The following is a 15,623-nucleotide window of genomic DNA, read 5'->3' as shown; positions in this document are numbered from 1 at the left end:
TTAACTCTCAGGTTACTTTTTTCTCTCCCCTTTTTAGGCAATTAAAATTGTTCCATTTTTTCTGTTCCTAATAATGTATTTTTCCAGTTTAATCATCCCAGACACATAGTATTAGTATGCATTGCCTATTATTTTAGCAAAAATACTTGAAAGAATTCAAGAGCTAATTGAAGGTGTAATATGCAGAAACTACTGATGAAGATGAGTCCCTGGTAACACAATTTTAAGGATTTAGGGTCCATAAGCCTTTTGTAGAAAGGGATTATTTTAGTTTCTCTTACTATGAAAAAAATAAATTCTCGAATAATGTTCTTTCTTTCAATTTGATTGCATTTTTTGTGCCCTGTTTCTCATTAGTCACTTAATAAGATTTTTGCCATACTCCCTTCAGCCTTCATCAAATAGATGGATAGACAGAGAGATACATGGATAGATAAAATAATCCAAATGCTTTGGAATTTGTAGTGTCATAAAGTTCATTATTTAATAAAAATGTAAATATATATTTCTATCTAATAAATCATCTTTTAACACAGAAAATTGACCAAAATACATCTTAATATCTTATTTTGATAATTTTATATTTTAGAAAAAGAAAAAAAATGATCTATAACAAGAGCTAATATATATATCATGTTTTTGTATAACAAAGAGCCACAGAGTTTTATGAAGAATAAAACTCTTCTAGAATTTTTGAAGCTAACTTCTTTTACCTCAAAAAATATTCACATTTTAATTTCCTTGAGGAAGTACAGTACCTGATAATTTCTATGCTACAAGCCCTGTACATTATTTTGTTACCAATACCTTTTTCTTCTCAAAAGCATTTAATAAGATTCCCTGAAATACAGCAGTTGCCATTGCTTCCAAAATAATAAATGTACAGTGTTTATATATTCTGACCGACATTTTCTCTGAGACCCTCAATGATACCAAGTTTTCTCAATTTTCCTAGGATGTTTCCCAAGGAAGTCTTCTCATATCTTTATAATTGACTAAAACCAAGTTCTCAAAACCTGAAATTAGTGGAATAGAATGCCACAGTGTAATTTGTTGTCATCATGTGTTGGAGTGACAGTGGGAGGATCCCCACATCTGATTCTTCTACTGGGTGGCCAGCTGTCAGCCGCTCCCCTCTGACTGGATTCCAGGACTTTTCTGCTCCTCAGGAGTTGCTTCATTCAATTTTTTTCTAATCTCTCATTTTATCTCATTGCCTTGTAATTTTTTTTCTTTTCAATTCTGTGACTTCCTTGTGCTCTCTCTACTTCGAGAAAATCTGACTTGTTAAATTCCATTTTGCATTCAAAACATTTCACAGTGTAAACCCTGACTGAAATTTAATACAAATAAAATTCATGGAAATTTGAAAATAGTAAAATTACCAAATAATCTAGGTTTGTTCTAATGGAATATTAGAATTCCAGCTTTAAAACTAAATTACATTCTTAAGGTTTGCCTCTCTCTTCCCAGAGGATATTCTAGAAAATTACAGAAAGTAAAGTTAGTGGATTTCATTTTTGTTCTTTTTTTTCCTTAAATAAGTATTTGAATTTGGGCTGTTTTTCCCCATATTCCAAACAGGGCTAGTCCAGTTTAAAGGACTGCAGCATTTATTCTATGATTGCAGAGTTTGAGTGAGGGCTTTGGAGCACCAAACAGTTAAACGTCCCTCCACAATTCACTGCACAGTGACTGAAATTACACTATATTTCTCATTATGTTTGGAAAGGCAGCAGTTAAGAAGATTTCCACCGTCTATACTTTATCACCAAAGCACTATTTATGAAAGCTGTAGTAGGGAGATGGGAGAATAGAAGCTGAGGCCCTTGCCCACCTGGGTGAGGGTTTGGAACCACGTATTCAAGATTTGGGAAGTTGGTTATTGAAGTTATGCTCTCAAGGTTCAGTTCTGTTTCCTACTCTGCATTGTGGTTATTGCCATCTGACTTTTCCAGTTAAGCCTTCTCTTCTCCCAAACCTTTGCATAGCAGGTAACAGCAGAACCATTTCCACATAAACAAGTGTGTAAAGGTGAGAAATACATCCCTATCCTTTCAGCTGCCTTCTGGAAATCTCTAAAAATACTTTTTAAAACAAATTCTATTATAAACTTAACAATAGTGAATTTGTCTTAGGAAGAAAATGGGAAATTACTACCATATATGTGGGAAAGGAATAGTTGAATATTTAATGCCAGATAAAAAACACCATTTAAAAAAATTTAAAAGGCCTTGCTCCTTTAAGATTTACATAGGTGACATGTAGAAATTTTATTATTTACCAAGATGTTGCATTATTTGTAAGATTTTATTAGACTGCACTTATCTAGTAACACATCAATATCAATATACCCATCCTCCTGTGCTGTCTTGTAAGACTTTCAGAATTCATCTGGCTTTACATTTTACTGGATAAAATATTCCCCAAATTGCAAGCAGCTTCAGTTTGCTTTTGCTTACCAAACTTTTCAGCTGTCCTGTGGTTCACCTAACTTTAAAAGTTTAAAAAATAACATTTCTTTTCCTTGTTTGAAAACATCTGCTTCTAGAATCCAGCAGCTGGATCATGAAAATAAAGAGAGGTTTTATCACCCTCACATTTGTTGCTAATGTAAAGACTCCTGACAAGTGTTGGATGATTTACTATAGACTCAATGTGATTTTAAGAATCTCTTGTTTTTAGCAAGCACAGCAATGATTTTCACTAAAACATTCCACTTAGAGAACATTGGCATACATTTCCCAAACTTTTAAGACTCATTTTGAAGGCAGGGACATCCTCTCTAGCCTTAGATTATTGTATCCTTCAAATATCCCCACACAACCAACCAGAAGTTTTACCGTTTGCAGCTGTTTGTAATGACAATATTACTCATTTTCGTTTTAATAAAGTCCTATACTAATATTAAGTATCTTTTATGAAATTAAGAGTGTGCCTGCAAACTTTGATTAGTTTCTCTGTTAATAGCTGTAAAAAAAATAATGTTAATTTAATAGGTCTAAAAATTTCCCCCACAATTATGATAGCATATTCTAATATTGGAAATTCTGTGTTATTTTGAAAGCCATAGGATTCTAGAACATTAGGGTAAGAAGAAACCTTGGAGTATAACTCCTACAAATTATAGGTAAGAAAACAAAAAGTGACTCTACAGAAGTCACTATGTTAATGGCAGAGGGAGGAGTAATTCACAGATTTATAGACTTCCAGTCTGGAGCTATTTCCATCCTTGGGTGCCGTTCCTGTAACACACAATAGAGACTTTAAAGTCTTTTCAGATTTATGGCAGCGCCATTCATTTCTTTATGCATCTGAACATGTAAACAGCCATGCTAGAGAGCTTGATTCTTGATTCTTTGATATATATTGAATAAAAACTCTAAGAGTCAAAAAAAAATGAGTCTCCTTCTAGATGTAGATATCGACACTACTGTGTCATTCATCATCAATCATTCGTATTTGTGTATTTGTTCAATCTGGGTACCATGCCTACATTTTTAATAACTGCTGGTCCCTGATACTCTCCTTGGTGCATTAAGGAATGTTGGTTGCAGAAGAGGGATTCATTTTCGAGGGATTCAGAGATGAGATAAGATGCAGATTAGGTCCTCAAGGAGCTCTCACGGTTGTAAGTGAATTTGGTATATACACTGTGAGTTCAGTGCAGTGAGAGATATGTTCAGAGTATGAATGGAGTTCTGAAAATGAAATCTCAGCCTCGATTGGGGGATGGGGGGAAAGGGAGGTCAAAGAAGATTCCTGGAAGAGGAGACATCTGAGCTGACCCTTCAGAAAATGTTTCGCTCACTTGGCAGAACGAGAGCAGGGGAAAGAGGATGACAAGGCACTCTAGGAAACACAGATGAGATGAAAAATTGTATGGCGAGTGCTGTTAGGTATAGATGAGTAGTGACATGTGAGACTAGAGCAGCTATGAGACTGGAGAGGTGGCAGATGTCCAGTAATGGGAGCCTGGAATACCCCATTAGTGCTCAGGCTTTATCTTGCAGATGATGGAGAGCCAAGGAGGTGCTCAAGGGCTAACAATTCAAACTTTCATTTCGAATAGATGATTTTGATGGCAGTGCCTGGGGAGGTAGGGATACAATTAGGAAGCTGGAGCAATAGTCCAAGGTAAGGGAAAATGAGGCCCAGAAGAGTGAAGAGGTAGCAGGAATGGAGATGAAGTAAAAGATCAAAGACTTGTTTGGGTATATGCCACTGCTTTCGTAATTATGATGAAGTGCTCAGTTATTTCATTTGAAATTGATTTTTTTGCTAAGGGGTTCTAAAAGAAAAATGATTTGATGCCCCAATAAATGTAATATTACTTGAATTATTTAATGCCTGTAGGTTTGGATGTAATATATAACACATATATTAAATTAACACATAAATATTTGGAACTATTAGCATTTTCTTTAAATTAACAATGGTCATTTCAGTAATGTAATTGCCTTCATAAAGTGGATCATTTGAAACTTATTCAGAGATACTACCAAATGACTTTAGTTAACCAAATTTGGGGAAGAATTTCAGCAAGAGGTAGGATAAAAGTTGACTTGTTAATAAATATTAGGATTGTTACTTGAGTGACTGAGTAAATAATGGTTCGGTTTATTACAGTGATAAAGGCAAAGTGAAGTTATTGCAGGAAAAACATTTGGGCAGTAAAAAGAAGAGTTTGGATTAAGCCCATCTTTTTTTTTAATAATTCAATTTTATTGAGGTATATTCACATGCCATGCAGTCATACAAAGCGTAGAATCAATTGTTCACAGTACCACTAGGATTAAGCATCTTAATTAGTAATGTCTGAGGCACACATATGGAAGTATCAGAAGAGGCAGTTGGAATTTACAGTTTGGCAGTCAGAGAAGTGGTCAGGAAGTATAAATCTGGAAATTATTGGCATAGGATCATACTTAATTCTAGGTAAATTGATGAGAAAGAATTTGGAGAGAAAAGAGAGTAGGTCAAGGACAGAACCTTCCAGAACACAACATTTAGAAGTTGGGAAGAGGAAGAGTTTAAGAATAGTTTGACCTGACAAGAAAAATATTCAGTATGTTCTGTGGTGCTCCAAAATCTTGTGACACTCTAGATAAATTACTAGATGGAAGCCTAGACTTTTCAGCCACATATAATTTAAAGCCAAGGTAAATGACCTATTAAGAAAGTTGGATAGCACTATTTTTGTTTAAAAAAAGTGTTACTGAATTGGTATTATTTTATGGCTCACAAATTAGGATAGTCCCAACTATCTGATCTGGCATAACTGAAGTATATTTTCCCAAGGTCACTATTTTGAAGGAAGACACATTCACTTGGAATGATATGTTCTGAATTTTTAATGTAATTCACTAACTCTTTGTATAGTCCCTAGTATATATACTTAGGTAAGCAAATACTTATTGGGTTTCTGGTATGTGCCAAGCATTGTATCAAGTGTTGGGGACTGAGTAGCAAGCGATGCAAATACTCCTGCTGACAGAAGGCTTACTTTCCAATGAAGATGCTGTTCTTAATGAACCCTTTCGAGACTCGAGAAATCTATTTTCAAGGAATGTCTAGTAATAGAAATAAAACACACCCTAAAATAAATATAATAAATTGCAGAAATTAATGTGCTATTGATTAGATATAAATAAAGAGGACAAAGTGCTGTGAATTTGTTCACTGAGGATCTCATGCAAGAGATAAAATTAGGGGTGAAAAGCGTTTTGACCTGGGAGATAGAAGAAAGGCAAGCAACAACCGAAACATGGTCATGGGATTTGGAAAGTGCACAGTGTGTTTAGGAGACAGTGACTAGTTTGATGTGTACAGAGAGAGAAGAGACAGAAAGAGGAAGAAGAGAAGAAAACAGAAAGGGAGTGGCCAGTAGGGAAGAGAAGGAAGTGCAAGCCATTGTGTAAAAGTAGTCAAAAATAGACAAAAAGAAACAATGTTCATTCACTCTCTAGAGAAATACAAGAAAAATGAAGCTTGAGGAAAGGCTATGCAATCTGACAACTGATAGACCTCTTTTGATTAAGAGAACTTATGATGAAATAATGAAAAAATTAAGAAGATTGCAAAAGGATAAACCATGGAAGTATTATCAGGAAGTGCACAGCAAGTTCTCTGTTATTTTAAGGAGACTGTAAAATAATGGAAGGAAGAAAGGGGGCGGGGTGAGCAGTAGCTTAAGGGAGCTGGCATTATGGATGGAAAATGCTTTAACAGTTCAAAGTAACTGACCTTATCAAAAAACTGAGGCAAATGATCCAACTAGTAGGAGATACTGAAGATTCCGCTAGAGACTGGGCATTCTTAGGAGCACAATGGGGAAGCTAGTCTTAAGGTAAAATTAGATACTCTTTCTTTGCAACAGAAAGGAGAAATAAATTTGAAAAGATGAACAGGAATGTGGAGGCAAAGGGAAAATAATCATAGGGAGCTCATAATAGATGGCTCCAGTCTGCTCTGTAAAGTGCAATGTAAAGTTGTCAATCTAATTATTTCACATAAGCATATATTAAACAAATGACACTGAGTTTTGTGAAAAGCCAGAAATTACTAAGATATTCTACCCTGAGGTGCACATCTGTTAAAAACAGATGAGGCCATTATTTCATATTTACAATTAACAAAAAACAAGAAATAGGAACCTGTAGTATATCAAACCAAATATTTTAACATATGCAAATTAGACCCTCCTGCACTTTTCAGCCTCAGCTCTCCTGAATTTTTCAGAGCTGATGTATGATATATTGTTCCACAATTCTTAGATCCAGATGTTTTCAAGAATTAAGACTTTTACAGATCTTAGAAAAGTGATATGGTGCATATACCATTATTATATAGCATCCCCAGTGGTATCTTTGACAGCAACCATAATCAATCACATTAACAATTTTGTAGTAAAGTCTGAATATCCACATTAAATGGGATAAATAAAGAATAAAAATAGTCCATGTCAGTTCAAGTCAGTTTTTACCACCAAATGAGTAGCAAAATTATCAATAAAAAATTGTAGACTTGTATTAATTTACATGTTGGGGCTTTTACTTCTTTAAATTCTTAATGATTATGTATCCTGTACAATGAATCAAGTAGTAATATAATGAAAAAATATTGTCTACCACCAAGAGAAATTCTTTAATCCAGCTTCTTATTAAATCGTAGTAGAAATGTGCAGTTGGGAGTCTTTCTTCAGAAAGACTACAGAAAAAATAATCTATCACCCTTGTTTTAATATGACAAATATTACATTGGATAGCTAAAAAGTAATCTTGGCACATTTAACTGTTTAATCTCTGCATAAGTTCATTTTCAGTAGCACTTTTAGAATTTGTAGAGCAACAATAAATATACCCCCAATCCATAATACAATGTTTATTTTCAAACAAAATATATATTTCATGAAGATTGATTTGCCTGCCCTAGATTGTATTTTTCTTTGAGATTTTTAAAATTTGTATGAAAGGATGAAATTATTTTTGTTTCGCTTTTGTCCTGGGTTATTTCCTTCCTAATTTCAATTACTGTGTTTATTCTATGATATCATTAATATAGACCTCAACAAACTAACAGTATTTAAGGTAGTTAATGGATGGCAGGAAAATCTTAGAAAATGATGGAAAATGGCTTTGTGGAGTGCAATAGTATTATTTCACACTTTTGGAAAACAATAGACAATAGAATGAATCATATGTAAATCAAAACTGGGAATTTTTCAGATTATTCCTAGGGCTATATTGTGGCTCTTTGAACAAGAACAGATCACATTACTGTTAATTAATACATGAATAATTTAATTAAGTAAATATTATTCCAGCCCCCATGTATATAATACTCTTTGCCTTCAAGGTGTATTGACTTGAGAATGACAACATTCTATCCATCTAGCTGTAATTCCAGTAAGTAAATACTATGATATATGTGTAAATAAAATTAATTCTGCCAAAGAATAGGAAAAGAGTAGAAAAATGTAAGTAAAAAATAAGTAAAAATGCTTATTACTGTCTAATCACTGGTAAAAAATAGTGTATAATGAGAAAATTCTGTGTTTCCTATCTCTGCATTTCTTCTTAAGATTGCCAAAATGGTACTTCTGCTAGTTTTAAGCAATAAGAAAAATCAATTTTGAGTTTTAAATGCTGAATTTATTAAGCTGTAGCCTCAGTGTTACATTTAGAAGTATTATAGACTATTCAGAACAACTTAAATATAGAGACGTTTAATTCTACTTTATTGAGCATTGAAAATGTGCAAGACTGTGGTCCCTCTGTATTCTTAAGACATGTCACACTTAAGGTACTTGATCAAAGTTTTTGGGCAAATAAAGTGGAACATAAAACCTTGATTAAGTTCTATTTAACTCCTTTTTTTCTGTCCACTTCTACCCCAACCCATTCTCAATCAGCCCCCTCTTTTCCAATCTCCATGAAGGGTACCAACACTTACATTGTCCCTCCAGCCAGAAACAAAGGAGCCCCCCCACCATATTTCCTTTCTTTTCCTCATCCCAACTTCTTTCATTAATTCCTGCTGTTAATGTAACCCAATTCTGCCTGAAATGTCTTCAGTTCACGTACCTCCAATTTAAGAGTCCTACCCAGGCTTTCTTGCCACAACACCCTCCCAGGTGTTCCTCCTGCTTCCAGTCTTGCTGTCTTGTCATGTAATCGCCACACATTGGAAAAAAAGGGATCTTCTTTGAGGTGTAAATCAGATCATTTCACTGTTCCAACTAAAACTCCAGTGGCTTCCACAGTACTTAAAAAAAAAACATCTTATGTCTCTCTCCAGTGAGCACACCACACACTGGGCATTGGAGGTTGCCATTCAGTTTCTTTTCTTTTTCAAGAAAGATAATTCTAGTCTTGGAATCTTTCTTCCACTCACCTGTCTCCCCCAGTATTCTGCAAACTCCATGTAGGAAGGAGACACTTCCCTTATTTTACAATATTTTCCCAGTGTTTAGTTAGAGAGAGAGAATTAACAATTAAATAAACCACAGAAAAGGAGAAGATTTTAGACAACTTAAGTCAGTGGGAAAATTTTAAAGGATCTTGATATGGGAAATGAAATGATATTGAATTCATCTTCAGGGAAGATTGCAGTTCAGTTGCCCTTAGAAACAAATCCAATAATTATTTAATGACTTCAAGGAGCTGAATTAAGCATATTTGCCTGTATTGTCTCATTTAACACACAGGCAATTTTCAGCAATTTTATAAGATAGGCATTGCCATTTCTATTTTGCATAAAGGAAATGACCAATCTAAGGTCACCAAGGTCTTGTGTGGCTAAGCCAAAATTTTAGCCTAGAGTATCTGGCTCCAATTTCAGGGATCTTTCCATTATCTCACAGTGGCAGTAGTCCAGGCGAGAAATTATAAAGTTCTAACCAGTTTAGCTGATAGTGAAAATGAAGAGGAAGTCATGGGGATGAAGACATTTGAAGATAAAAGGCTTTCATACCTTAATAGGATGTATGAGTGCGTCGTCAAATCTTTCAATATTAAGAACTTGCATCAGGTTGTAACAATATTGTTGGGCCATTGAATATTATTGACTGGCTTAAGCCACATACAGAGAAAGCAAGTTGAGGCAATGAGAATGTGTGTAAATATAAATGAGACAATGCAAATAGCGAGTACAATCTATTTAAGATATACAGCTGCCGACACTCAGAAAATAATGTGATTTCGGGGGGAAGAGATCAATTTGGGTTATCTATTAAGTGTATGAAACTAATATTGCACTATAAAAGTATATATAAAAATGAGGGCAAGTGGATAAGCTGACACATTTAAAGAAAAAACTAATCAAATTGACACTATGAAACACAGAAGACAAATCAGCAAAATAAAAGCTATCCTGTGGGTAAATGCAGTAAACAACCTGAGGTGAGGCAGGTAAAGAATTCACAGAGCTTAGAAGTGCTCCTTCGTATCACTGGATCCAGGAAGCCACGTTTGCAATAAAATAATTAGCTCTGAATACCCAGAAACTGATCTTTATTTATTTGTGAAACACGTTACAGTTGGCCATATGTTTGTACTGATTTTAAAAACCATCAAGTTAAGTAAATCCAGGTAGAGCAAAAGAGATGTGGTGAACATAATGATGGAAATGAAAGATTTGTCAATAGAGATAATAAGGTGAAACTAAGAAAAGAAATAGCCAGAACGTCTTCAGGACAGGAGAGATTATGTGAGCTCAGTCCCCTTGAATTTTTACTTTAAGGAGAACGTATATATAAAATAAAGGAACAACTCTCCCGAGGTCAGAATTTTCGAAATTTCTTCCTTGCATTTTACTGATACTAGTGTTGTGTTTCTGTTCACTCTTTCTTTCTGTAAAATACTGATATATTTAAAACCTAGGTTATATAAAACCCTGCAGTTAGGAAATAAATCTACTACTACAATTGATTTTATGAGCTATAATTTTGACTTTCTATACCTTTCATTATTAAACTTATTTTCTGCTTTTATACCCACACATATATGTATGAAATTATATGTATATGAGTTTATAGGCACACATATTTTTACCTTCAAAGTTTGAAAGGGAAATCTTTTTAAAATTTTTAAATTACCCTTAGCCAAATCCACCAGAATATCATTAACATCCTGAATGTATTGTAATTGTGCCCAAAAATTATACCAGGTTACTAGGAACTTGTCCTTGAAATTACAAAATGTATAAACAATATATGATAATACATTTTCAACTAGACTTATTACAAGAGTATTACTTACCAGGCTAATTATTTCTGAATTCACATGACAATATTTTATTAACCATCATTTAAAAAAAATCTGAATGTTGAAATGAATGAATCAAACAGCTTTTTAAAAGCCACAGGACAAATTATTTGCTTTAGATTTGGGTATTATATTTTTATGAATAGAGTTAAGAATTTTGCTTAGTTTTAGAACTACAGCATTGTGAATATAAATATGTACAATCATTTCAGTACATTTATTATTTACATATCATCAATTCATTTGAATACTTTCTCAATACATTTGCTAATGCCATCAAAATGCAAGTTGATATGCTATCATTTTCATCACTTGTGAACAATTGCTTTCTGATATCGGTTCAATACGTTTCAGTTCAATAATGTTAGTATGCTCAAATTCACTTTAGTAATACTGTATAGTCATTATTTATATTTTTTGGAGGATCTGTCTTCATCATGAATTACCTTAAAAGGAAATAGATTTTTATTTTGCTTTGATTCAATAACATTGAAATTCAAATTGAGTTAATTGTGTGCTACCATTTATATGTATTAAGATCTTCAAATATGAATAGATAAAATAGATAGTAATTAGTATGCTATACATAGCTTGCTTCTAATTTATTTGAGGACTACTAAAAATACTTTGTTCATTTAATTACTATGTGTCCTCTTAAAATTGTGTTTATGCTCTGAATATGTGATATCTATTAAGAAAATATTGAGCAAAGTAGAAATTTCTCAGGTAATATTATACAGAAGAATAAACCAATACTGATGAATCAAAGTGGTATAATTCTCTTTTATTCTCCCGGATATGAGTATGTATTAAATGATTCAACAGTTATTTAGACCAGACCCTGTTTAAGGCACTAAAGAATAAAATGATGCACAAAACAGATGTAGTCCCTGATCTTTTGAGATTTCTTTATCCCATTAGACATTTTTGTTCTGAAAAACTCTTGGAAAAATATCTGTTTTGACACTCTGGTAGAGGGGCAACCTTTTAAAGCATGCATATTAGTCCTACCCTGTGAAAGTTTATGAAAGAATGAGACAACTATAAAAATTGAAAAATTGGATAGAATGAAATTTTATCTAGTCTTCATGCAGGGGCTGTAGGATGGAATTTCATTCCCTACATAGATGAAAAAATTAAGGAGAGATATCTTGAATGGGAACCTGGGGGAAAAAAAAGAACATTAGATGAAAACTAAAGAAATCTGAATAAATTTTAGATTTCAGTTTATGATAATGTATCAATATCGGTTCATTAACTGTGACAAAAGTATTGTACTACTGTAAAATGGTGATAATAGGGGAAACTGATTGTGAGGTGTATAGGAACTCTCTGTAATATCTTTGTGATTTAAAGAAACAAAAGGTTTATTTAAAAATTAGTAACTCATTTTAGGGGAAATAATTGAAGGAAGCAACTTGTATAGAACCTTGGATGTTAACCCAAGTATTTGAGTATTTTTAATGATCAATAGGAAGACATGGAAAATGTGCAGGAAAGAGCATAACATATTTAAAGCAGCCATTTAGGAAACTTTTTTCTACAGTTGTACAGACAAATTGTAGGAAGAAAAGGTGTCATCAAGAAAATTAATTGGATTCAATAATACACATATAAAGTGATAAAGACCAGAATTCCGGTGATGGTCAGTGTGATTGGAAAGAAAGATAAAGGTTTTAGGATAGTTTGAAATAAATACTTGCCAGTTTTCGGCACTTAATTGGACATGAAGTCTGAAGGAGAAACAAAGTGTAGGAGATTCAGAGAAGAGATTTATGACACTATAAACAGGATTTGGAATAGGAAAATAATATGTAATGTTAGACTCAGAGATGACAGTTGCTGATGGTGTGATCAAAGGAATGTTTGGAATTGTTGAACCTAGAATGTTACTGTGGTCTGTTTGGCAAGTTTTTTGTTATGTTTGTGTTCTTATTTTAACATATTAATATTTTTTCATAAGTGCTTAGTAAGCCATATACATAAACTAAGAGTTAGGAATAAAATGGGGAAATTTCCAGCTGCCCAACTATCACTTAATCAGTCATTTCTAATATGTATTCAGAATCTTTAATTAATGGTTATAATAGAAGTCTAAAAATGGCATATCACTACAATTCCAAATAATTTTGATAAAATGAAATTTAACATAGTTAACTTTTATTTTATTCTCATTTACATTTCTACTTTTAATCATTAAAGAGTTTTATGTTCCAGCCTTCACAAGTAGAAAATAAACTACTTCTGAAACTTTAAAAGACAGGAAAATAGTTGGAATGGTCAAATTTTTGAAAGTGAAACAGAGAACATGATTTTCAAGAGAGAACAGAAACCTATTCCTAGTTCTTTTAAAAATCCCCTTGATGTCAATGGAGCCTCCTCAAATGTTTTTGTAGGGAATTTGTCCTGTTCAAACTGGAAGTAACTATTAGATTAAACACAATCGATGGGATTTAAATTTGCATTTCATAGCTTGAACTAGCTCTTGAGAGCCACTCTTACTAAAAAGGCCAACTCTTTATTAAAATATATATATATATAAAATGCATCATCAGAAAAGTAGCTATGAAGTAGTTCTCTGGAAAAAAAAAAAAGATCCATATTCATTGTTTGACCTGTTCAGTGACTGCCGTTTGATTTCAGTAAAGTGTAATTTATAATGATATGATTAAAAGAAAGAGAGAGATTTGACACCAATTTGACCATCAATCCCTTTAAAGCATATGGACATTCTATCAAAACAATAGGTGGATATCATGAGCTATCTGTAAAGTAGGGTCCCTCATATCCCACTGTCATATTGTCCAAGGCAGAAACTCCGGAGGGAGCATCCTCAGGGGAGCACCTCGGGGGAGTCTTGGATCATGACAGATTATTTTCCCCCACCAGGTGCAATATTTTTTGGACAATAGGAGTCATGTGGAGTATTTAATGAGGATAAACTGTGTGTCGAGAGACTGCTCATTTAGTTCACTCATAGTGCAATGGGGTCAAACATTTTGGGAATTTTTTTCTGTGGTAAAAAAGCATAATCCAATAATATCTCCTCACCTCCTCACCCCACCCCTCCCATTTTCTCTGAAATGTTTAGAGCAATAGGTTCCTCTCTTTCAAATAGTTAGATAGTTAGGACATTTTTTTAATTCTGTGGGGTAAGTTGTGTTCGTATATGTACAACTATCAATAAAATTTGCATTTTATAATAATTAACACATACTACTACTTTTAAAATTCTATTGATCAGAAAAAAGCAAGGTTAATGGCTATTGTAATTGAGGCTGATCTTTCTCCTTAATTCAAGTTGTGTTTTTTTTTTTTTTTTTTCCAAATGCCCACTGACATTAAGTGCCAGCTAGGGTTGTATGGGTATTTGCAGAAATACTATATAGTATGTCAAGGTACTTTAACATATCATCTGCACAGAAGACTTGAAACTTTCCACATAGCTGTAATGAATGCTGGATCAGAAGTTAGTAGGCTTAGTTGTGTTTCTGGTTCAGTAGTAATACAGTTCCATATCTATGTCTTTGGCTAAGATCTTAACTTGTCTGTGTCTCAAATGCCTTATCTGTAAATGAGTTGACCAAACTAGATTATCTTTAATATGCCTTACCACCTCATAATGCCACATATATATGTAGATATTTAGAAACTGAAAAGTGTTTCTATCCTGTGACTGATTTGGCAGCTTCTCGAAGAATCCCACCAATTATTTTCTCAGTTTAAAAAGTCCATGGTTATTCCACTTAAATAATATTAGAAACTAAGACTTCATTAGAGAGGAAATTCATTTGTGCTGTCCCCCACATTCTCAGCAATGTTGCTGTGATCATAAGGATGATGATGATGATGATATTAGTAATCGAAGATTTTACTGTGCAATAAGGTTCTTTCACTTAATGAATTTGTACTGAGTGTCTACTGTGTGTCAGTCACGTTTTAGAAAGGGAGGGCAGGAAAGTCCTCACAGAGAGTCTGCTGTTCTAGTCCACCCCTGCAGACAGTAAGGAAGGACAGCCAGGCAGCTCTCCGAGGACAGTTCCAGGAGAGGGAATGGTGGGTTCAGAGTCCCCATTTGTATGGCAGATGGAAAAAGCGTCATGGAGCCCTGCATGGCTGGCGTCAGAGCGGCTGAGGTTGAGGTAGAAGGAGGTGATGTCTGATAGAGAAGGGGGAAGGTGGTCGAAAGATAGTGTAGAACCTTAGAGTCAAAGACAGTGGAAAGAGCACAGTTCCTGGTTAACTATATTACAGATGATGTTTGCAATCTGTTTATTGAAAGAATTATCTAGATAATGTTCTCTTATAAAATACCAACTTCTGTGGAAATCAAAATTGCCTAGAGATAACACTTTTGTAATATTTCCTTAATAGGTGTCTTTGAGTATATTTTTATATATGTGCATGTTACACAACTGGATTAATTCCAAATATACAACTTGTGTCCTGATCTTAACATGGAGCATTATATCTTGAGCAAATCCCCGATCCCTACATTTCTTCCAAAGCATTGGTCTCAATTCATCCCAGTATTCAACACTATGATTGAATACTTACCTGGCAGGGGAGATAACTTGATCATGCAGGTTTTTTTCCCCAGGACGAAGCTTATCTATCTTTGCACTCCAGATGTGCTGACCCCTGCGATTTCCCCAAATGTGAGAAACTTGACTGCATAATTTGTGGTAGTGGAGGACTGCGTTTGTGCTCTCCCCTGAAAGAAAAAAAGAAACAAAAAAAACCAAAAACCTGTGGTTAAACAATGTTTTATTGAAGCATGCCTCTATTTTAGGGGAAAGGGGACCATATACATATATATGAAATTTTATAATTACTTTTTATAAATAATGTGCTATT

General features: G+C 33.8%; 1 protein-coding gene and 1 non-coding gene across 4 annotated transcripts in view; both read left to right on the top strand.

Moving 5' to 3' along the window:
- Positions 1 to 15,623, top strand: part of PCDH17 (protocadherin 17) — a 101,382-nt gene that overhangs the window by 39,454 nt on the left and 46,305 nt on the right. The window contains exon 4 of one of the 3 annotated variants that reach the window (XM_037800245.1): positions 956 to 1,418. The exons of the other annotated variants lie outside the window; for them this stretch is intronic. Coding sequence (XP_037656173.1) covers positions 956 to 999 — 44 coding nt within the window. The 3' untranslated portion in view covers positions 1,000 to 1,418. Of the gene's footprint in view, positions 1 to 955; positions 1,419 to 15,623 lie in introns of those variants that run through there. 3 annotated transcript variants of the gene reach the window in all.
- Positions 15,316 to 15,483, top strand: LOC119507497. Its single transcript, XR_005211256.1, has one exon. It is a non-coding gene; the product is annotated as a U1 spliceosomal RNA (small nuclear RNA).

The sequence above is a fragment of the Choloepus didactylus genome, chromosome 12 (assembly GCF_015220235.1).
Source record: "Choloepus didactylus isolate mChoDid1 chromosome 12, mChoDid1.pri, whole genome shotgun sequence".
NCBI lineage: Eukaryota > Metazoa > Chordata > Mammalia > Pilosa > Megalonychidae > Choloepus > Choloepus didactylus.
This window is presented reverse-complemented; position numbering and strand designations above follow the sequence as displayed.